At 32.5% G+C, this 25,998-nt stretch overlaps 2 protein-coding genes across 2 annotated transcripts in view; one reads left to right on the top strand and one right to left on the bottom strand.

Annotated features, from left to right (window-relative positions):
* LOC142329255 (glycosyltransferase 25 family member) overlaps positions 1–25,998 on the bottom strand; it is a 239,710-nt gene that overhangs the window by 136,561 nt on the left and 77,151 nt on the right. The gene's annotated exons all lie outside the window — the stretch shown is intronic.
* Positions 1–25,998, top strand: part of LOC142329099 (uncharacterized) — a 55,369-nt gene that overhangs the window by 25,545 nt on the left and 3,826 nt on the right. The window contains exon 3 of the mRNA XM_075373434.1: positions 24,514–24,834. Within this exon, the coding sequence (XP_075229549.1) occupies positions 24,514–24,834 (321 nt within the window). The remainder of the gene's footprint in view (positions 1–24,513; positions 24,835–25,998) is intronic.

Raw genomic sequence — 25,998 nt, 5'->3', positions numbered from 1 at the left:
CTGTCGAGTCTTGAAGCAATTTATTTTCTTAATAAGCATTTAATAAAATCGTTTACCTTATTAAAGCCCTCGATTTCGTTAGAACATCTATTATTTCCCGGAAATGATACGTAACTTATTACGATAACAACGACAAAACAATACGTTTAATTATCTTATGTAACAAATACACGATGTTGAATCTTATTTAATTAAAAAAAAAAATCGATTTATGATTTTAAAATCTGGCGTACACAAGGAATAATATGGTAGTATTAACGGTCTTATTTTGAGCTAACAAGAGTGTAGCTTACCGCTAGAATGTTATATGTAGTTACTTTAATTGAAAAGTTTATAAGGTAAGTGTACGATAAACAATATAGTATTAAACTGCAGCTGTTGCAAGCATTAATGCCACCCATCTTCTATTTCAGACAACTCTCCAAAAAGAAAACGAGAAAACCACTATTTACCCGGATAAATGTCCTCTTTTTGTAAAAAATCTTATTACAAAGCAAACATTATGCAAACCGTACTGCAAACATTTAAAGTAAATTAAAAGGAAAAAATTAATAAAATTAACTGAAGGGCATACGGCTAATTACTACAACTATTTTGTTTATTTTAATGAAACATTAAAAGAACCGTAAAACTAAAGAAAGATGTAATTAAGGAAAAACTACAAAATTAACCGGAAAAAACTATAAAGAAAGAGATTAAAGGACACCACTATAAAAAAAATGTTAAATTAAAGGGTTTAATCACCATAAATGAGATGTCATTTGAAATATATAGCAAACGCCCGCGCAAGGACAGTTTTGTCACATGTATTGATTTAGTTTGCACTATTAACAGCCGATAGTACTTAACCAAGTGGAATACCACGTAAATGTATATACTCGTTCATACATAATTTTTTAACCGACATCTGTATTTTATTTCGTTAATAAATTATGGGATACATTACGAAAAAAATATAAATCTTTTTACAAAAAAATAAAATAAACTTTAATACACAAATAACTTTTTTTAAAAATTGAACGAAGATGGAAAAGGGATTTTGAGTTGAACAAAAGGAGAAAACATATCTACAATCCTTTTAATAAATTCAGACTTTAACATTAAACATTAATAAATCGGTGCGATTTTTAATTTGGCGCCGACTTAAAAAAAAAATTCGTGGTATTATCTTTTTTTCGATTTGAACATTACGGACCGTAATAGGTTTTATTTTGTCTTATTCTATTGTCTTATCTTCTTCCAATATTGCTTCATTTCACTGTGTTGTTTACTTCTTTCTTTCCTCCGACCGCTGGATCTTAATTCGTGTTTGTTTGTTTTTTTAATTTTATTATAATTATTACTCAAAAGATTAATTACGGATAACTTTTAAAAAAATGAATTATGAAACTCGTAACATACCTTATTTTAAACGTCGGCCTCATAACAAGTATGGCTATCGTACGTTGTCGTATCTTGTCCCAAAGATTTTCTCAGATTTGTCACCGGGCACATAAAATTTCATTTCTACGCAGAAGTTGAAGGATGACATTCTTAATTTTTGTTTAACTATTTAATTAATTTTAAGATATTGATAGAATTAATTGAGATACTGGAGAGGAAACACAGGCGGAAGGCGAATTGGAACTCGTAGCTTGTTCCGAGAGTAGAACCCGCTAGCCGCAGACCCGCGTTTGATGATAAAAACTTCCCTTCGTTGGGTCGTGGAGTGCCGAGTACGGTGAACGCGAAGCCTGAATCTCTCCTTAAAACTTATGCTGCGGCAGCTAGGCGTGCTAGTACGGGCAGTGTGGACTAGTTGGACAGACTTTCATCAAATACAGACTTTCTGGTTCAACAGATGGGGAATCAACAGAGGGGAACCTTGCTCACCCAGGTGCTCTCAAAAATCTGTTGATGCCCAAATTTGTACGAATCGCTGCATGGAACACTAACGGCCTACTTTCTAGACGCGAGGAGCTAGGGGTTATGGGAGTTTCAAATCCCTGGACGTAGTATTGAAGTCGGAAACGCACTTTACTGACCGAAACTACCTCAGGCTTCAAGGTTATTCTGTGTACGTTACCAATCACCCAGATGGGAGGGTCCGTGGAGGAACCGCGGCTCGGGTTCGGAGTTCTCTGCGGCATCACCAACTCCCGGGCTTCTGCACTGACCAGATTTAGGCAACCACGGTTGAATTTACAGACTGGTTGGGCCTATTAGGCTGTCACTGCCTTCTGCGGCATACTGACGAGTTGTTTTCCGATTACTTTGCGACTCTGGGTTCTAGAGTTATTGTCGGAGGAGACGGAACCGCGAAAGACCTATTGTGGAGTTCACACGGATGCTTCTTATGGAAGGCTACGAAGAGATCGCAACGATCTCCAGGAACACTTCCCGCCCTGATGAGACTCACGATTATCTTAAGCTCTCGTTGAGCTGTTGGTGAACTACGTTGTTGCGGTGTCTGCAGGCAGTGTCAAATGCCTGCAGAGGCTTGAGAATCATGTAAACCAATTTGCAATTCATCTCCTCGGTAACAGCAGGGACGTCCGACGGTTGAGACGTGTCCATGTACTCAACAGTTTGGAATCTAACACCGTCAAATTTAGTCGTGTCGTATTTAATTTCTTTGTTATTTCTCTTTCTTTTTGTTTTTATTCTTGGTTGTTAATGTTTATTCTTGTGGACTACATGGTGCTGAAATAAATGTTTTGTGATTTATGGCAGCTTAAAATTTCATACTGGACTTAAGTTTACTTGCAACTATTTACTGTGTATTACTTATTTATGGGGGTTCCATACGGACCCCCTTATCACATGCTTTTGTCAGTAAACTTACTTATGGCTCCGCAGGAGAGCCGATTGTAATTATAATTGCTATAACAAAAAAAAAAAATATATATATATACACATATGTAATAATGCCTATTAAATTATATATATACATTTTTAAAAGTACATAAAATTCTATTTCACTAATAACTTCTGGTTTTTTTTATTGTTATTATTGAATAAATTATTTATTGTAAAACTTTTTTTTACAATCACGGGTTAATAATTATTAATAAATAAATAAAATAATTATATTTAAATTAAAAAAAAAGTTAAAAAAAGGAGATGAATTATGATTCGAACCGATGTGCCTTCCCCTGTAAGATCCAAATATTTCATTAATTAAAATTTTATTTGGCTATAACTGTAGAACCAATGAAAATAAGTACCACTTATGATATATCGTTGAAAAACTATCAATGAGGGCTTATTACTGCAGTTAAGAAAACGTCAAAATCCAATTTTTTTTTATTTTGAGCTTTTTTGACACTTTTGGTTCAGTCGATTGCAATCAAAAAGGCAGTTGCACAACTACATGTTACAACAGTCCTGAATCCAAAATTTCAACGTACTGTGGCTAATCGTTTTGAGTTATGCGAGATACGTACTAACATACCTCACGCCGAAACTAGTCAAAATGGATATTTCCGTTGAAATCTGAAAACCGAAATTTTTCGCGATCACAATATTTCCTTTACTTCGTTCGAGGAAGTAAAAATAATATAAAATAAGTATATATATATATATATATATATATATATATATATATATATATATATCAAAAATGGTTTATTTGATGAAAAGTAAATATTCGACTACATTGACCGCGTTTACTGAAATAGTTTTTAAAAAAATCAACATAGAATCATTTATTAGAGATAAGCAGTGCCAGTAAAATTATATAATCTACACATATATTTCCTTTAAAACTAAATAATAGGCATTACTGTACAATAATGTCACTACGGTTTATTTTCGAAACAAAAAAATGTAATATGCTGTATCACTAATATTAAAACCGTAAAACCTTTACTGGATGTAGTTATGACGAAAAATCACAACGGCTGAATTTTCCAGTTATATTGGAACACATTAATTAACATCTAATGAAACGTACAAAAACGTGAACTTAAGACAATTTAAACGAGTCGCGTATTATCTTAACCGTTGATTTAGAAATTTAGCAACTCCCTTCATACTAATGATAAAACACGATAAACGTGATTTAATTTATTCATCCTAACGCTTTGGTATTAACCGCACAGATGCAATCAGTTAATCTCGTTTCAAACGAATACATTAGCTTACACACCAGTCTATTACTGTTGAAACGTACGATAAAATCGAAAAGTGTACAGCATTTACGATCGCTTCCCTGATAGTAATAATGTTTACTATAAATATAACTAGTCCTTATGGTCCAGTGATACTTTATCACCGGTAGAGCTGATTTTTCAATTACATTTCGATGAGCTTAGTGTATTTTGATGTTCAACGAAATATTCGACTAGATGAAGAAGGCAAAAGGAAATTAATTACTTTATACCTCATTTTTTCTAACAAGTCTGACTTGTTATTCTTGAGATGACTAAGCCGTTTTTAAAATCGATTTTTTACTCGCGTCACGGTTAAGCGAGATAAAAAAAAAGAACTTCTTAACGTGGACTCGAATTTAAGTCCGTGTGTAGCGTGAAAAAATAAAATCTAATAATACATAATCTTAATAATAAATAGCAACTTTTCTCTTTAAAAATGATTTTTAAGAGGAAAATACTTTTTTCTCTTTCTTCTTCAAGATGTAACCGCCGCCTTGAGATAATCGTATATCGTTCGGTCAGATGACACTTTTATGTCCAGAGGCTTTGCCGACAGAAATTATTTTCCCCTAAGCGCTACTACAGTTACTTAATCTCGGCCCGACTTGAAAACGTATTTCTAAATTCATTCATTTTTGTGAAAACTGTTCGTATTACCGCTCTTTAATCAAACGTTTACTCCTATAATACATAACAGGGAGGAGGTCGGGTTTTTATCTTACCCGTAAAACTTATCAGATTCATTTCTTATAAGAATAATGGTGTTAATAAAATAACAAGTCTCAGCGGGTAGTTAATTTTTCGCGTACAGGAAAGGAAATCATTTGGGCCGATCCATATAAATTAGCGTTAAACATTACCGTTCATATATATTATCGGTTTCGTGCAAAATTTTCATTTTTTCTAATCTTTAAATAAATTTCAACGTTTCAACTCCGCCGGTTGGAGAAAAATTAGGTTGTTTTTTATCTCGATTTACTATTTTAAATTAAAATGTAAATATACCGATTAAATTACATTTCCTATATTTTATATTAAGTTGTAATAAATATTCGAATTATTATTAAAAAATAAAATATAAGCACGTTCAGTTCTTATTTATTTCTAAACGTAATAAAAAATTGGTTCACTGGTATTAAATGACGCTCAATTATACTGAATACTATTATTCTGAACTAAGAATTATCGTACGTTATGATTTAACATGACATACGACGTAAAATATAGAAACAGACGACTAACCTACCTAGAGTAAAAGCACAATGGTTATTACATTTAATACTAACCGTAAAAAATAAAATCTAATTCAGTAGAAGTCATTAAAGAACCGATAAAGTGGAAAAAAAAATCAGCTATGTTGCTACAACAAATGGTGCACGCTAAATATACGTTTATATTAAGTAGCAAAACATGCTACTATCAATATTATATACTCGTATATAGCATTGCTATATAACACCGCATCGATTCATTTTATTAGCAGATTTGGCATGTCTTAAACCAAAAACCTTGATATACGCAAGTACTCGGTAAATATCGAAAGATGTTATAATAACAATATTAGAAGGCTATTCAACAGTCCTATTAACATTGTCATCGCCCGAAACTATTATTGAACGAAAGGGTTTCCGTGACAAATATTTTTGTATCGTTATACAGATAAATTTTGAGGTTAAATTGCGATATAATCTGCGAACGTTACAAATACTGAATCTAGTGAAACGGAACGGAACGAATGGCGAAATCAATACAACCGTTTAGAAAAATCCGGATCCGTTCGGGATGCAAATACGAAAATAAAAACCGTAACGCGTGGAGTAAAATCTATGCAACAATGGGAACGAATAACATCGAAGTTGAAAAAAATGCGATGTTTGATAAAGCCGATCACAAAGAGAAGCTTAAGAGACTGATGAACGAGTCTGAAAAAAAAGATGTAAAATAAAAGCGGTTTGGATATAATAAACTACTATTCATTAAACACAAATATATTGAACGCTACTAACAGGAAGCCGGCGTAGATGTTGATAACGAGCAAAAAATTAATCCGGTAATAGATATGAAAATAAATTTACACTAAACGCCGCGACCGGTATTTTCGTTTTCATCTCTGAGCAGCCAGAAAACATAAGCCCCTTCCAAGACGACTATTAAACTACTTTTTCAGCGTTAGCCGTCCTTTGGATACTAAAAAAACCCAGCAGAGCGTTCAAAATGTTGATAGCATATTGGGGACTAACGTTTGCTATCAGCTTTGCTGTAAACATTTTCAATATAATAATGCTAAATTTTACAAGCGTAAACCCATCATACGAGGTGTGTGAGAAAAGTAATGAGATTGGTAACACTGCGAGCGATCTGGCAACGCTGTGTCTCCGGTTTGTTCATCCCGTTTCAACACTGAACGGAGTTTCAACTCCGTTCAGCCAACACATATTTTTTTACAGCGCCATCAGTGAAGTTGCGTTTTTGTTGTCTGTTATGAAAATGGAGCATCGAAATTTATAGCGACGTTGTGCAATCAATTATTGTGTTAATCATGGAGAATCCGCGAGTATGACCTTCGAAAAGTTGAAACAGGCCTATAGAGAACATTGCTAATCAAAAGCACAAGTTTTCCGCTCAAATCATTTTTGGAAGGCCGAGAACACGTTGAAGATGAACCTCGCTTATGAAGACCTTCAACTTGTGAGATCAGACCGTCGTTTAACAATAAGGATGATGAGTGAACGGTTAAATTTAAACGCTTTCACCGTACATCAAATTTTGACAGACGATTTGGACATGCGAAAGGTTTGTGCGAAATCGGTGCAGAAAAACCTCACGACGGAACAGAAGGACAATCGAAGAAACGTGTGCGTTGATCTTCTTGAGAGGAACGACAATGACCAAGAATTCTTCAATCAATCAATGGGATCACAGGTGATGAATCCTGGATATTTGACTACCATCCTGAAAGAAAGCGGCAAATCGAAGAGTGGCACACTCCGTCACCTTCTCGACCGAAGAAAAGTCGAATGAGCAAATCAAACACCAAAACCGTGCTGATTTGCTTTTTTGACAGTAGCGGGTATCGTGCATAAAGAATTTGTTCCTCCAAGACAAACTGTCAACCAAGTGTTTTACAAAAGTGTCCTTGAAAGGCTCAGGAAAAGAGTGATTCGCGAGAGACCAGACACTGCAGACAAGCGGATGCTTCATCATGACAATGCCCCGTGTCACGCGGCTATTTCCATCAGGGAATTTTTGACCTCAAAACGCATTCTTACGGTTCCTCAACCCCCCTATTCACCTGATTTGAGTCCTTGTGACTTATTCCTTTTCCCGAAATTGAAACATGTCTTAAAAGGACATCATTTAGGAACTCTGGAGACATACAAAAGACTGTGACCGACAGTCATGCGCCTTCCAGCGCTGCTACCAGGCGTGGGAACAACGACTCCCCCGGTGTATAGCTGCCTAAGGGAACTACTTTGAAGGGGAAAATATTGTTGTTTGAAAAAATAAAAAAACTTTGGTAAGTAAAAAGTCAGTCTCATTACTTTTTTCACACATCTCGTATATCCGACATTCAACGGGCGTCTATGAGTGTAGTTCGTCATCGTTACCGAATAGTGTTTTTATTAAAAATCTGAAACCACAATTTTTATAAAAATAAACTTTAATCGGGCGATTGAAAATAACGTTCCCAGAGTTAAATAAACTACACCTTTCATTTATCACACGGATTTAATATTCAAATAAATTCAATTTTGAATTAATAGCCGAGAACAACACGAAAAAATTCCATTTGACGCTGAATTGATTTCAAGGTTGGTAAACAAAACCGTTACCACTAGAAAAACCAAACAAAACAACGCTTTAAATAACTTAGAACGAAATTAGGGTTAAAAAAAATACTTTTAAATTTAAAACAGTAAATTATTCTTAAAATATTTAGTGTAACGTAAATTCAAAAAAAAAAATTATTATTCAAAGTTCTCAGATTATATAGCATTCAGAAACTTTTAAAAAAAGAAGAAATTAAAAAAAAAATATTTCACAAAACTTTTCTTCACCGAAAATAAACTGATAAAACAAAAATATATTCATTATTAAACGAAAGTAATACACTCATTTAAGAAATATACGCGATGCAAAAAGTAATGTTAAAATCGATAACTTTACAACAGTGCAGATGTAACAACAGATTTTACATCAACTAACGTAATGTCATAACATTACGTTAGTTTGATGTAAAATTTATGTAAGAAATTCTTCCTTTATATTAATTTCGGTTTCTTTTATATTTAGTTTTTTTTAAATGCACCAAAATTTTACGAAAAACCTTTCAACAAATCAAATTAAAGATAAATTCAAAGACCTAACCGTAACCTTTTATTAAACCTAAAAAACTTCAATTTTTTTAATTAAAATTTTTATTACTTTTTGATTACTCATTATAATGAACCGTTCCTATTGTGGGGCGGCATAACACACTTATACCTTTTAAATTAAGTTCCTTTAATAAAATAGTGAAAATTTTATATTTGTGAATCATCAGTCGTAACCAGTTTGATGCACTTCTCCGTACATTTTATTCAGCGTAAACGTTTTAACCAAAACGCTCAAATTATAAGGATATAAAAGACTTCGATCATTACCGCTAAGGTTTTTGACAACCTATGCGGCAAAAAGGTAGTTTCTTTCTTTCATCCGGATGGTTCTGGGTTCGAATCCCGATAAGACTTGATGCGTTTTTCATAGGTACAAAATTGATTTTTAATCTTTGTAAGGAAGAATGAAACGGAACGAAACGCAAGGATAGCGGGAGTTTATTGTTTCCCTGCTACTCTCAGAGCATGTTCGAATGTTCCTTCTGCTGTGTCTTTCGTTTATCGAGCGGGTCATTATTTATTTAATGGCGGTTATAGATTTTTGTGTTTTGTTTACGGACGGAGTAGTTATTTGCGTTCCGGTCCTTTAGACCGATGAGAAATAATCGACTGGGCTGATCGTGGGAGACTAGGCGCATGTGAGCTTTGTACTCCCGCCGTGATTCTCCTTCAGTCCGTCCACTGAAGTCCTTTCCGTGCTAGCGGCCTTTTGGCCTAATAGGAATACGCCTTCCGGGGGCCTTAGTGTTTGGAGGAAGTAATTCACTCCCCTTTCCGGAGGGAGTCGCATGTGCTGGCTGGGGACATAAGTGTAAGATTTAGATGAAGCGGATGGCGTCTTCCTACACTCGGGCTGACTTCGCTGCTGCGTCTCTACTGGGCTCCGTCGTGCCGAATTCCACTTCGTGGTGGCGGGGGTCGATTTTCATATTTTTCTTTTCTTCTGTTGTCTACCTTTCCGTAAACCGGCTGTAAATAATTTACAAACCGTAAAACCTTGAATAGTACCGTGGCCGGGAAAGGGCAGCTCGGGGAAGGAAATATGTAACTGAAATTCCAGCCTGCGTTTACTGTTAAGAAAAAATAAATGAACGTAATCTTGGTTACGAATGTTTAATAATTTTGTACAAACTATACATATTTGTTTTAAGCCGCAATATTTATATTAAAGGATTCGGCCGGGTGAGGTGGCTACTGTGTCAGTGTGTTACAAACAATGTAATCGGTAAATATTGTTTCGTTTTTATATGCCGAGCTATTCCATTCTTTAAAAAAAAAAAAAAAAAAAAGAAAAAAAAAAAAAAAAAAAAACAGGTTTTGTTTTAATAAGTAAGAAACGATTACAAGTATTATAACCGCATTTTATAATTAACTTTATCCCTTGTGAGCAGACACAGAATTTTTATTTTCAAAAAACATTAACAGCCCATTAATTTGTACCTCTACAACAATTTCTGTTCTACCTTTTCTACTTCCTTGTATGAAGTAAAGGAGATATTGTGAACGCGAAAAATTTCGGTGTTCAGATTTGAACCGAAATATCCATTTTGACCATCCCTAATCCATTTTGACTAGTTTCGGCGTGACGTCTGTACGTACCTATGTACATATCTCGCAGAACTCAAAAACGATTAACCACAGGATGTTGAAATTTTGAATTTAGGACTCTTATAACATCTAGTTGTGCAACTCCCCTTTTGATTGCAATCGACTGAACCAAAAGTGTCCAAAAAAGCCCAAAATCCAAAAAGAAATTAGTTTTTGGACTTTTCATAACCGCAGTAATAAGCCCTTATGGAAAGCTTTTCAACGATATATCATAATTGGTACTTATTTTCATTGATTCCACAATTATAGCCAAATAAAATTTTAATTAATGAAATATTTGGATCTGGGGAAGGCACATCGATTCGAATCAGACTTAATCTCCTTCTTTTTTAATTTAAATATATTAATTTATTAATAATTATAATAAAATAATTTATTAATATTTAAATGAAATAAAATTTTATTTCATTAAAATTTTACGTAATTTTCATTAAAAAAAAAAAAAGTGTATATGTAATTTAATAAGCGTATAAGGAAGTCATGTGGTATCCACATCTGTTTTTTTTTTTAATGTATGATATTGTTGCAAAGCAACTTATGTACAACAGGTACTGATCGAAAGTTGTTTGTCAAAGTATTTTAATAAAATTTTTATATAACCGATCCCTGCGGTTTAAAAAGTAAACGTGTGTAGGACTGAATGTCATTTATAATTTGGACGGGCTTGGTGTATGCAGTCATGTAACAGTATATTCAACCGGAGAAGAAGACAACAAAGATCACTTCATTCCTCACTTTTCCTTATCACCCTGGCTTAGATTCGTTACTACACTTGACAATGTTAATAACATTTTCTGATTCGAAATGTAGACTGTACCTTCAGCATTATGGTTATTGTACCATTATTATTTTTAATTTACTTCTCTTAAGGTCTTATGATGCTGACAATTTTCTTTAATATTACGAATATTATCTTTCACTGGTGATTTTATAAGCACTGATATATATATATATATATATATATATATATATTTGTAAGAACTGTATATTTTTTATCTATTAATTCGTAACACTTATTTCATGCTACCGATTCGGTTTTTTTTTCTATTAATTTTATTTATAAATACCGTTACGTCTACCGATGATGACTGTGTAAATATGAAAACGCTCCCATAATATTACGTTTTAAGTTATTGAGCATTTTCCTCTTTGTAATTTCATTTCTGTAACGGTTTAGCGTAGTTCATCCCCTATAAAAGGTGTTAAAAAAATATGGAAATCCTTAAATAATACTTTTACGGTTAAACGTAGAAAAAATGAAATTTATCAAACGCCCCTAGCTCGAAACGATCTATTATTAACGAAAATATTCACACCAAACCTACAACAGGCCTCTAGGAGGGAATATCAAGAGCATTGAAAAACAAAACTGTTGACAAAAAAACATCGTTCTAGAACAACTCTAACCAAAATAGCAGCCGTTAAAATTTTTTTTCACTGTTAGTTTCAAAAACGATGTCTCACTTTTTAAATAGTGGTCGATAATAAACACTAATGACGTAAAATTTACCACTACTTAGGATGTATTGTAGGCCGCTTCTTAAACTAACTATTAAACATATTAAAAGGCCACCCACCGTTTTGATTAGGGTTGTCGTAACCTGAATTTTTTATTTAAAAGTTTCGTTTTTCAATTCCTTTTGCTACTGCATGAAAACCCTTTGTGAGTTTGGAATGGGGTGATATCATTCCGAAAAGTAGATCACTTTGAGGTCGGAGCATTTGTTAATTTTTTTTTGCATATATAATTTTATTTTAGGATCAAAAAAAAATTATTAAAAGGATTTTCATACTTTGTCAACACTCTGTATATTCTTTCACGTTATGAACATTGTTTTGACAGTCGATAAAATTTTTCTCAGATTGAAAACTATATTAAATCAATATTAAAAAAAAACAAAAAAACTGCTACGTATATCGTGGTAAATAAATTACAAGTACAATAAAATATTACATCAGACATAATCAATACACTTCATATAAAAACAACAAAAATAAATAAATAAAATTAAACCACTTCACCATTAGCGATGACATTTAATATATAAAATCACATTAAAAGAAAAAAATGAGCCAGTATACACCAGAGATTTTAAAAGCATCGTCAAACAAAATACGACGTACAATAAACATGTCATTTAAAAGAAAAACCGGTATTTCATTCGGCTGAATTTGAACTATCCATTACAGTCTACGGTTTTGTCTTTTTTTTTCCAATAATATTTACACATTTAAAAATTCCACTAGTATTTTTCCAAACTACGAAATACTATATAGAATGTCGTTTTTAATTATTATCATCCGCTTAGCCAACGGTAAGTTGTATAAAAAAAAAAGATCTGTTATTTGTGCTTAGGATTTATTAGATTTTAAGCGGCAATAAGACGAATAATAACGCTATCAACGATGCTGAACGTACCAAAAACTTAAATTCGGCTTAAAATTTAACTCTTTTCCAAAGATAAAATCAAAAATTATTAACCTTATCGTTTCACTCTTCTAATTTTTCATTTACGATTTCTCCAATAAAAAAAAAGCTCGCTTATTAAAGCGGTTTTAAAATTAGCAATAATTCAATTACGAGCTAATCATCTAAAACATCATAAAATGTAGTTAAAAACGGAAAGTAAAAGAAATATTTTTGAAATTTCTCCGTTATTTAATAGTAATATTGTGAAATAACCTTATAATGCACGAATATAAATTAAGTTACGACACGAACCTCGGGGAATGTCGTAAACTTCATCGTAAGAGTACACTAAATTAATTGTAGAAGTTGTATACCGCAATTTTTCTACGACTCAGAGAATATTCCGATTACAGATTTAAACTGATGATAGAACGCATTGTTTAAGGAATATTTTTTTAATTTTTCAAAAAATACAATAAACAATACATTTCTGTGGCGATAGGTTATAAGTTCTGATATCTGAACCGTTATAAGTTCAGATATAGTTATTAGATCTGCGTTTTCTCTAATATCGATCGGTATTAGACAATTCTTCTTCGGAATACGACATAATTAACGGAAGGATAAACAGTGTAATATAGAGACTTGGTTGCGTGTCGGTATACTTTCAAATTAATCTCGGGTTGCTAACAATTAAAACGGATTAAATCAAAGTAAAAAAAAAACAAAAAAAAACAGCTGATACATCGAACAACAATACCGCTTTTGATCGGCCGGCGGTTGAAAACAGTAGACGTTCGATCGGTTGAAAGCCTGTATCATAATGAAAATTTTTTTAACAATGACCGTCATTATGATACAGGTTCCGGCCGCGTAGTTTAAAAGTTATAATACAGCCGTAGAAAAAATCTAATTTTTCCTTAAGGAACATTAAAATTTATGAACAAGTTAAAATACCGAACCGCAATATTTTATGTTTAATTTTTTGAAACAAAATTTAAAACTTCACCCCTTCGCCCCTACGATAGATTAAAAAAAACTAATTTACTCCTAATAACGTCACATTAAAAAAATAATTTTAAAAACCTGTGTCGAGTTTAAGAGTAGTAAAGATAAAATTTTGAAAAAATTCATGAGAGTCATTTTGAGTATATAATATTCATTTATAGAAAGACTGCAACAATTTTCATTAAATAAATAATTTAGTCGGGAATATGACACTAAAAGATAATTTTATATTATATAAGAATTTGGAGAATACGTTTCTTCGTATTTATTTTAATGTAAAAGTAAAGCAAGGATTTTTTGAATTACAAATGAAGTTTATTAATTTCTCGTATATTATTGCAAACGATCTGGTAACGCATTCAAACAGTACTACACTGATAACGGTTCATTAAAATAGAAATAAAAAAATATAAATAAAATGAAAGCGTGCTGAAACGGGTAAATATTAGAAAAAATAATTAACCTACTTCTAGATGGGAAAATGTTAACACATTCTTTTAAAAAAACACTATTTCTAAAATTATTTCTAACGGTTTTGAAAAGGTACGTAAAAAAATACATAAATAATTTTCAATTTAAAATAAAGCATCCCTTCACTATCTACTGAATATCTTATTTCAGTTAAAAAGACATAAATTCTACCATCAATGCCCGAATAAACAACTTATCGCATCAAATTTTATAATTTTCATAACAGTTTCTCAGTTAAGAAGCCGAGTAGAGGTCGATACTTTTTTAAAAAAAAAAAGGGCTACGCAACAAAATACCACAAAAATTACGAATTATTTGCTTATAGAAAATTCTTTTTTTTATTCGATGAATAATAGACTTGCTTCAGCGGGAATTTTATCGATGCATAATTTAATATCAGTAGCGTTCTGAATTGCACAATAAGGTAACTAGGTTACTTGTACAATCCCTAGGCCGGGATTACAAAAAATACTCGCAGACACAAAATAGGGAAAATTAATAGCGAAAATAAATCGCATAAAATAAACTGACGATAAAACACAGAAACTCTTGAACGACTACCGACCAAGGAAGATCGAGGTATATGCATCTGGCAAAGGCGGTAACAAGTACGCAACTACATATGCATACGTAAATTAATTTAATTTACAAAAAAAAAAAATACAGTTAATATATATAACCAACGTTAAACAGACAATGCAAAGATTTTTAGAATTTTCCGGCCAATTTAATATAATAGTTTCGTCATTTTATAATAATACTGTTAGATGCAATCTTTTATAAACCCAGTAAAACGAACGGAAGGAGGGAGAGCTCTCATACATGGATATTACTATATGAATTTTCTTCCGATATATATTGATTTATAAGGTATTGAATTTCAACAGATTTTTTTTCCCGAAAAGACAACTTTGAACTTTGAAGTAATCGTATTATTTAAAAATTAAATACATCGAATCTCCCTCCTTTGTTCTCTTTCACACTCCCCTTCTTTCTCTGTGCGCATGCAAGTGTGTATATTTGAGAGAAAGTAAGGAAAGAAAATTTGTAACCGTACCTGTAAAGACTAAATGTAGCTGACAAGATTAAACGACTGATCATCGCTTGACAACTACAGAATCATAAAAAGCAATCCGGCCAAATCGAATAAAGACTAATTCATAATAAAGTTATAAAATTACGGAAGTAAAATAAATTAGATCTCTATTTAAAATAAAGAAGAAAAGATCTAAAGTATACCTTACGCATTAACCTAAATCTTACATTAAGTTATTCATAACAATGTACGGCAAGTGTTACTATTATATTCGTTCAGCCAACGCGTGCAACGGATTTGTCCTAAAATCATAGAATAATCTATTTGCTAGCCTTTTAACCTTCATCGCACAAATAACATTAAACCGTATTAGCGATGGGACGTAAACGTCATCAAGTGTCTTCCACCCGATATCAACCGCTCTTCAACATTTACCGGTAGCTAGTGAAAAAACTGTTTTCAACCTAATAATTTCCCGCCAAAAATGTAATAATATAAAAATTATAGTGATTTTCATTTGATTGAAGTTTATTGATTTTTCTTTATTAAAATAATAATACATTTTTAATAAATAATATTTAAAAAGAAAGGTTTTTTACCTGCAGTTCCATCTAAAAATACAGAATATTATTTCGAATTTTTTGTTCGTTTATTAATTTTTTTATGTATTGTTTTTTACAGATTTATAAAAAAACATAATTTTCGATATGTATATTCATTAGTGGTATCGATATTTATAGTACTAATGATAATTATCTACACGCATATTTATATAATGGTCAGACGTCGTCAAGTAAGACCGTTTGGCAGACCAGGATCCCAAGCGCACCGAGGAGGAAATCGCTCTACGGTAACGATAGTTTTATTTAGAAAGAAACATTTTGTGTTTTTAAAAAAATTTCGTGTAAATAACAAAATTATAAATGCTCCAATAAGATGATTTTTTTCTTAGCCAAACGAAGTAGAATAGTATATTTCCCAGTATTTTGTTTTTAATTCCGTTTTTTTCTATTTATAATATTATTTTAATTTATACTGCGAAGATCGTTCAATAATTAAAAAGACTAACAGCAAATGCTGAAAAACTATTATATAGAATGAACTGAAACCGTCCGACGCTCAAACTGTCTAACGGTACACCTGATAAAGAAAACAGCCGTTCCAAAAAAATTCTCCATTATTTCTTCTTTCTATTGAAAACGTTAGATAAGATTGAGACGTGTAGTCGATTTTTTTTTTTGTTTTCCTAATGCCGAAATGCGCTCGGGAATATTTGGATTCGTCGTTTGTGGCGGAATTTAAACGTCAAACACATTCGGATTCGTCTCCCACAAAAAAATTCAAAATCTACGCGTCAGCCGGTAAAGTGATGCTAACAGTGTTTGGGGACTATACGGGCCCAATTTATAGCGATTATTTAGAAGAACAGCGTACAAACGATAGTGAATGCTATTATAACCTACTAGAAAGTAATGCGATACACGTAATAAAAAGGAAACGTACTGCTATTTTATGAAAAGGCGTAATTCTTCCGCACGATAACGCCCGCGCCCATATCTCTCAAAAGTCACGGAAAGCTAAATCAAAAGTCGGATGAGAAGTGTTGCCTCATCCGGTTTATAGTCCCGATCTTGTACCATCAGTACTTTTGTTCGGTCCTCTCAGCGCTTTTACTTAGCACAAAGTTCGGCAACATCGGGCGGATCAAGAATGCAGTACACGAATGACCCAGACGCAAACGTCAACAATTCTTTACAACCAGAATACGAAAACAAACGGAGAGATGGGACAAGCAACTAAATATAGCCGGGAATTATATCGAAAAATAGTCATCGGGTAAAAAAATAATTTTCCTAATAAGTTTTCTCTTTAATTATTGAAAGATCCTCGTAATTTCATTAATTTCTTCTTTTTTTTAGATTTTATAACTTCTAACATTTTTTGTATAATTTTAGGTTTTACTTTTTACACGATTTATTATTCGCTTAAAGATATTTCATTTAAACATTACGTAACATTCACTGAAGCGGGATGAATTCTATAACACTATTTATAATAATATAAAAGTTCAGCAGTATTGTAAGTTTGTCGCCACATAACTGCAATCGGATAGGAATCGATCAAATATTGGCGCGCGCCCCATTACATTTCAATACGCAAGGTATTATTTGAAAAAATATATTTACTGAAGAACAGAATTACAAATGGATTTACAATACCGTGCAGGGAAGCAAATCACCTGACAATCGAGGATGACAACCGCACTCCCAGATGCGGTTGATCAGCGAGTTTACACCGATCACGTCAACAAATATCGTATATGTGAAAAAAAACTCAACTAATTGAGGAAAATAATTCAATCGGAAAAAACGTTCTTTAGTAATACTTCAAGCTAGAGAATATCAACTACCGATTCCATTTTACGTAAATCTATCTTCAAAAACTAATAAATAACAAACGTTTTATATTTTACTTAAAACATTTAAAAAATACATTTAATAACAAAAAAGAAACAGATTAATAGCGCTGCTTTTTTTTATAAAATATATAACAATAAACCAAAACGTTTCTGTAAAATATATCCATTTAAATTTTTATCGTAACCTAGTGGTTTAGAACAATTAAATTTTTTATTTCTTCATTAAATTAAACAACATGTGTACCTTTTTTTTTTCATATATTACTTTGGTGGCCGTGATTCAATTAACCACCCGTCTCAGATCAGGCACCCGTGATCAGGCATAGTCGCCCATAATCAGCCTGAGTTTGTAGAAGACTACACCTCATTAACATGTACACATCATACTCATCTCATCGGGTCGTGGGGCAAGGGGTGGTTGCTTATCGTTCACTATCTGAACAGATTCCAACGTACACATTAGGAAAATAAATAATATATTAACAACAATATGTTTCTATAGTATATTGGAACTAAGCTGTTATATCGATCAGAACTTGTTTACGCCTAAGGCGGTGATAAACAGCAACCTACATTACAGACATCTTCTCTAATTATATTATTCGCTTGGGCAAGTAGCTATTTCCATTCGTTGCTCCTACGTTCAGTGAATTAAACATTTTCTTCATTTACAAGACAAAAACTAATTTTTTTACCGTTTTCTCACAATTTAAAATACGAAAAATAGTCGCGTTGAAAAATCGGTTATTTTAATTACAAAGGATACAAAATTATAATCGCAATAATTAAGTATACTTTTCGACAAAGTAATCGAAAAGCTACATCCCGATCCCCGAAAGCGAAGATATCCGCCTTGTGCGGCCCCGGTCGCCATATCCGGTAGAGCCCTGATAGGCTTTACCGGATGTCGTCATTAGATCCACTGATAACCCAACATAGTCATCGATTCGGCCTCTTTCAGGATGCCATCGATGCGATTGCCTCGGCAGACATTTCCATCAGACTATTTACACGACCTACCTTCGTGACCTCTTCCGACCGCGACCGTCTACCGTAACTTACCTCGTAAAGTCTACAAACATCAGACTGTAAAACAAAATATATCCGGACAACAGAAACCGCTATAAAAATAATATTCATAAGATTTTAAATTTCTGCCGGCCATCTCAGATTCTCTATCTTGATCCTACTTATTATTTTTTTAATAGCCAGTAATGTACAGCCCGATCTCCTTGACACGATTTTAAAGCTTTCAATCGAAGAGTTCTAATTAGTAGAGCTGGCGATCCAGTTGTATAAAAAGCTTCAAGAATAATCACTACACGAACAAGTAACTCAGCCGCTGATGGGCCCCCAAGTAGAAAGTTTCCCTATATATCTGCAGATTTCTCTCCGGAAATCATACTAATCGATCATCGAATGTTAACGACTCCGTGCAATCATCGCAGTATAATTTTTATATCCTTGGAATGTCGTGTTTCATTAATACTAATTCGACTCGTAGACATTTTGTTTTTGAACGTAATCGGAACCGATATTTAAAGAAAACATTAATAATTTTCAGTCGATATATGCAAACCGCTATTTTTTCTATTAATAGTTTCGATTAATAGTTTTTGACTTAAAATTTTATTTTCAGTCTATAAGAATAGTTAATTATTTACACCGATCGATTCGTTATACTTTTAAACAGAATTATTTACCGGCACCGTTTATCAATTTATTTTTTGATTCTTTTTGAAAAGCGATATAATAAGGTGTTAAGAAATCAAGTACAATTATTAATTAAATACGTGCTATGCGAATATAACAACAGTACGAATAAAGTAAAACGACCATTTCAGTAACTAAACAGGTAACGGTGGAGTAAAGGAATAAGGAATAAGAACCGAGAAGAAGGATTTATTTAAAAAAGAATTTAAGTCCGGTTGAGGATATATCTCTGTACGGAATCGAAACTTTGAACTCGATCAGGAAAACGCATCAACATTGTAGAATCTTGAAACGGGTGCCCTATGAGAAGTCGTAGGAGTTTTCGGTGTTATGGATAAGAATACAGAGGACAACTTAATCGATAGGAAGCGTTAGGAAGATGACTGACGATAAGGTTTGGGAACGGATCCCGACCGGAGAACGAAACAAGATAGAACCCAAACGTAGATGTACGGATCGGGAAAGTTAAAAGAACTTCAGATCTCACGGGATAGGATATTTTTGACAGAGTATAGTGTAGTATATTTATGTGAGAGACGGCTGAGACGGTAAAAAGAACTTGCTAAAAAACTTTTCGACTTAAACGATCTTTATTTTATTAGAGAAAATATCTTTAAAAGGTCGTATACATTTTGCTGAGCTGGATTATTATACAGTATAACAAAAAATGTGTTTTCGGATTATACCTATTGAAACAAACAAAAAATGTTCTACGAAAAAATGGTGATACCATTTTGTTTTCTTTCTGTTCGTCATTTCGTTTTATTTTAAGGAATATTTATACCTAAACGATCGAACTTAGGATCATTATAACATAACGTACACGTGTTTACAACACATGTATCTAATAAATATAAAATTACGGCGTAAATACGTTCACAACTCCAAAATGCCTGTTGAAGGTAGAGAGAAAGATTTTTTAAAGTTATAAAAACAAGAGAATCCTCTTCTCCCAGCAATGAGACTGCCGGTTCTGAAGAGTATAAGGAACAGAACAGTGATGTTACGACGGTGGGAACGTATGCGGTCGTAACGGGAATGAACAGCGAGAACCGAAAAAAAATTCCAAACTTTGAAAGTGATGAAAAAAGGTTTTACTAATAAAACTTATTGGGAGATTAAGCGATGAAACTTAGCGATTACTCGGCTAAAGGATAAAATAAATCACAAGATAAATTATAAAGATATAATAAATTACAACTCGAAAAAGAAAACAGATTTTGACAAAATAAAAAAACAGTCGAAGAAAATCCACTTTGACAGAATCAAATCGACTAATTCTTGATTCTAATGAGTTCTTTACTCCTAATTAAAAATCTCAAAACCAATAATTATTCAGGCTTGGCTATTTCTGTCGATTCATTAAACATTTTATTTTCACGAACTTCCACCACGTACTTCCACGGTTATAACTAAACATAATACGAGCATGCTACCTTAAAACTTTCAACAAAAAAAAAAAGCTGACACAACATCCCGCCACTCGGCTTTTTTCTGATGCATGGCTTACATGTGTGCGCGCGTGTGCGTGCGCACACACACACACAAAACTTAATTTAAAACATTTAATATTTTATTTAAATATGTTTTGTTTATTTAATTCAACGATTCTAACTAAAGCGCGCGCGCGCATACATTTCATTCGCGCGGGTGTGACTGCACTAAATCACCGGATTGGTCTAGCGGTGAACTGGTCATCGCTACCATGGGTAGCAATGACCACATGGGTAGCGATGATTGGGTTTCGATTACCACATATCTCAGGAACGGTCGAACTGAAACCGTATAAGACTACACTTCATTTACCCTTCGTACATATCATCCTCATTCATCCTCTTAAGTAATACCTTACGGTGGTTCCGAAGGCTAAACAGGAAAAGAAAGGGTGTGGCGGTACTAGCAGCGATTTAAAATACTTTTTTACATTTTAAATATTGTTCATTTATTTAAATCTAGCGCTCACCTGTGACGTTACAACATAGAAGCCGACTACAACAGCTGTACGTCAGCGCTACACTAGCTCTCCTTGTGGAGAGCCGGGATACTAATGGCACACAATACGCAGATCCACTGGTTTATTTAGAGCATTTTTTGGGGTAGGGTAGCGATTTCGTAAAAATTATTTGGAAATCTTATTATTTTTTAATCGTTAACAAACGCGCCTAAGAAAAATAAGACCTTAATTAGGCGAAATCTCGAGATACTGATGGTGACCTTGCTCTACAGTCTCACCCCCTGACCTTTATTTGAAAATTTAATAGCATCAATGCCCCGTATATAGAGGTAACCTGGCCAACTTCGTTCAAAATTGGTCGAGTAGTTCTGAAGATGTAATGTGATTTAGGGCGCGACACCTAACACCGAACATACACGTGCATACGAACATCCGGAAAATTTCCAATGGTTTTTTGGGTTCTTTAGGTGTCAAAACGTAAAGATCCGGTGAAAACCGTATATGCTTAAATCGGACCGAAAATAAAAGGGAATAACTCACTCGGGTTTTCAAAATTATTTTCATACACAACCTAAAGTCCGTAATTTATAATTCGGGATAACTCGATTAGAGATTTCCCACAATAAGTACTTATTTTAATCGCTTGAAATCTAGTACTTACTTGAAAAAGTAATAATTACTTGGTTTCATTCACTTCATAAAACGCCTAATCTCAAAGTAAATTATTTACATTATAAAAGTACGTACACACATCGATAAGTAGCAGCGCGCATTTACTAAAAATTTTGGAGAAAAATATATGTAAGCATACAGTATATTTGTACAGAATATTTGTATTTTCACTAACCCTTTTTTCATTTAAATTATATAGCCACTTTGCCATTATGTTAGACGTTATTCAATACTTTTTATTTGCGTACCGTTCCAGCAGTAACTGAACGACATTTTTGAAACACCGAGGCTTCCCAGATTTACCTATCACCAACGGTTTAAGTAACATGTCCAAAACAGTCACACCCGAACAGTCTTTTTCTTTGGATTGTTTGCCTCCAATACACTTTACATTTTTGAAACAGAGTTCTGTTGGGTAAGACTCGAAAAAATAAATCTGTTCCATCGCAATTACTGATATTTTATGTTCGTAACCTGCGGTTATTTTTTTATTTATTTTTCCATTCGGTAACTATTTTTTTCTCTACATCTTTAGCCTCACCTGAAATTTGACTGTAAGAAATGGAATGCCTCAAAAGAAATTTTTCTAGCCATCTATTAGAAGCGCTAAATGTAGTAACTCCTAACTTAGCTGCGATTTAGCCTAAACTAAACTCCTAACTTAGCTGCAATGTAGCCTAATTTCTCCTAACTTAACTGCAAGGCCCCGAAATAGGAAGATTTTTTGATCTTGCATGTGTGAACAGTTTAAATAAAATTGAATTTATTTATTCATTTTTTATATAAGTCTGCCATCTACAATTAGCAATCCTTTCACCCTTAACCATTCTTCCTTGATTTTATCTTTATTTTTTATAATATCGTAAATTTGTATTTTTCCACAATTAAACGTCTCACAGAGTTCTTTAACGTTTTGGAAATTAGATTATAACCTCTATTTTGTCCTTTAAACGTATTTAAGTATTTAATTCCTAAAAATTCCTTTAAGTATTTTTTCCCGGTATAATTATGAGAAAAATTTTAAAAGAAGAAAAAGGCACGTAACTAAAACTAAAATAAGTTACAGTTTTTAAATCGGTAAACTAAAAATAAAGGCATGTATGTGTTTTTACTTCTACGGCAAAATGAAAACTATACTGCTGCGTACCGCGGTATTCAAGGCGCTGAATAAAATTATTCTCAGAATTATACACGGTTTACATGAGCTGCCGGCCGCTACCAAATTTTATTAATGATCGTCAGCTTATACGACGGAATTTTGTAAACAGTACCGTATTATAATAATAATAATAATAATAATAATAATAATAATAATAATAATTATCTACTGGATTTATAATTTGCAGAACGCGATTGCAAATTATAAATCTATAAATCCAAATTAAAAAATCTTTTTTTTTTTAATTTCCTTTCCGTCTTGTGGGTTAGTAAAAATTAATAAATCTATGTTTCCTTTCCGTTTCTATATTGCGGAGTTTTCCGTCCTGAACAGACTAACTTCTATAAAAATATATCGGTTTCCGTTTTTTGGAGGTTCCGTTTTGTAAAGGTTTCATTGTTTAAGGCATTTAAATATTGAAATGATGTATATTAAATTTGCATATTTTAATATAGAATTCCGTTAATACGAATTACACGAATAATATTCTGTTCCTGAACAATAAAAGAAGCGTTAAAATCTTGCATTTAATATGTTCATTCTTTTTCAAAATATCATTTTATACTCCAAAACAACTCGCCTAAAAGAAAACTTAAATTTGAGGGCCAACCGTAATTTTTTTTTTATTACGGCAAAAAAATAAAAATATAAATAAAATAAAAATATGAATTTTCTATTATTGTTATGGCAAAATCAAAAACGATTTTACAATATTTTCCCAAAAAATTTCCGATTTTCTAACATATTTTTATGTTAAAAAAAATCATCTTTAATTACATTTAATGATAAATTAAACACCATTTTACAAATTATACGAGTAAATAAAAAGAAACTCCTTTGTATAAGTAGAACGAACGTACAAATAAGTGATTTTCACCTACAACTAAAAAAAAAATAAATAAAAAACGAAAATCACGGGTATTAAAGCACTATCTTATAAAAATACTTAAGAAGAAAAAAAAGAGCAAATAAGAAATATAACAGGCGAGTAGATATTCAGTAAAGTTACGATCGAAAGAAAACAGTGGACGAATAAGAAGAAGAAAACAAAAATAGGAAATGATACTGCGCAGTAATTATTTTATAAAAATGAAAAATAAAATCTTTTAAATCCTTCAATTACCCGTAACACAATTTTCGCGACCGACTAGCGAAATAATGAACTAAAAATACAATCGACTTTGGAAATAACTTCCTCGCACTTGTGCTATAAACCTACAAAAAAAGGTTTCGCTATTTTTATACTATCGAGATCGATTTAAAATCGTTACCAGTACTTAATAAGTTTTATTAAAACCTTAATAAAAGTACTTTTATTAAGGTTTGTTATATATTGTTTTAATTTTCCCGGAATGGGAATATATTATATTAATCAAAATATATTTTTTTAAAAAGTAATTTAATAAAATAAAATAAAAATAATTTTTTTAAAGTAATTATAAAGTATATGTTTAGCTTTGTATTTTTATCGATTACATTCTTAATAAAAAAAAATGTATATAGAAATGTAAGAATTTAATTTTATAAAATAAGTAACATTCTTTTATTTTTCAGCGCCGAAGCGTAAATAGATCAAACAGAAATAATACCGGTAATAGCAGCAGGAGAGGAAATCAATCCGGTGACAATGAAGTTTCACAAATCAGAAACGCAAAGGCAGTATGTACCACCATACTGATCGTCGGATCGTTATTACTCGGATGGACTCCAGCATTACTTTACTTCGCACTGGTCTGTGACGATTGCGTGATTAATAGAAATACGTACACGACCAAAGAAGGAAACGTTTTAATTACATTCTTTTGTAACACACTTTTAATAACAAAAACAGCCCTGAATTCTTATATATACGCAGCGAGGATGCATGAGATTAAGGTACAGTATTGTTATTTTTAACAATTTTTTTTCTTTAACGTAATTATCGTTACAGAATATATTTATTCTTTATATATTTATATAAGGATTTATATTCATCTTCAAGTTAAATATTAATTAAATTTGAAAAATTAAATTACTATATAACACTGATAGAAAAAAAAATTAATGCTTCTCTAGATGCGATACAATTTCTTGAATTGCTTTTTTGAGTACATTAAAGATCTGTAAATACAATTTTTCTATCGCTCTTAGTTTTAAAAAAATTACGCTTCAAAAAACAGTTAAGGGAAAATATAGTTAAAATCTGTAACATTTATAATTTTGAACGGTCATACCTGTGTTAGAACGATTTCGCTGACTCTTTTCTTTTATAAATAGCCTACAGTAACCGGCTAGCATGTTAGTATTCCATTTCCCTTGACAGCGGCTTTCCATCACCGAAATGTCTTGCTGGAAATGTTCACCGTGTTATTTGTTACCGATGCGTAGTAAAACCACTTTTAAACTATACTTGGACGAATCTATGAAATGGCGCCAGTCCTCAGGTTTATGAACTTGTCCTAAATGCAACATAAGCTCATTAACATTTGAGTAATAAACCAAATTATTTTCATCAATAAAGTACTGAGAAAGTTCCTTTTGTCGGTTTCGAAAGCCCGAAATTTTTGTATTTTTTTTAAAGTAAATTCCAACCTTGCAGTCTTTATCCTAACAGTTCACCTTGATTTTTTTATCGATTTAAATCCCAACCAAGTCATTTAATTCACCTTGTGACATAAGATGTGGCTTATCGGAAGAAAATTGAAAATCAAAATCATTGTTGTCATCTTCAGTACTGCCTGATTCTTCATCGCCGCTTTCGAAACATAATTTCACAGGTGGCTAAGGTACTGGAATAATTTCACTGTGAGGTATAGGCCTGATTACAGATTGCAATGAAGGATATTTTACAGTATGCCATATTTTTCAGAAATTCCAGACATACTTGTTAAACAATCGGTTACATGATCTTTGATTCACGGCAAACACTAGGTACACCAAATGGCAAGGCCTTCCGTGTACCTTTCAGCCATCCTCTTAAATATACAGTACAATTAATGCATACTACATGAGGAGCCCACGTCTTACCCTGGTCACCAATTTTACACTGAAAGTACAAAT

Source organism: Lycorma delicatula, chromosome 8, assembly GCF_047948215.1.
Source record: "Lycorma delicatula isolate Av1 chromosome 8, ASM4794821v1, whole genome shotgun sequence".
Classification (NCBI taxonomy): Eukaryota; Metazoa; Arthropoda; class Insecta; order Hemiptera; family Fulgoridae; genus Lycorma; species Lycorma delicatula.
This window is presented reverse-complemented; position numbering and strand designations above follow the sequence as displayed.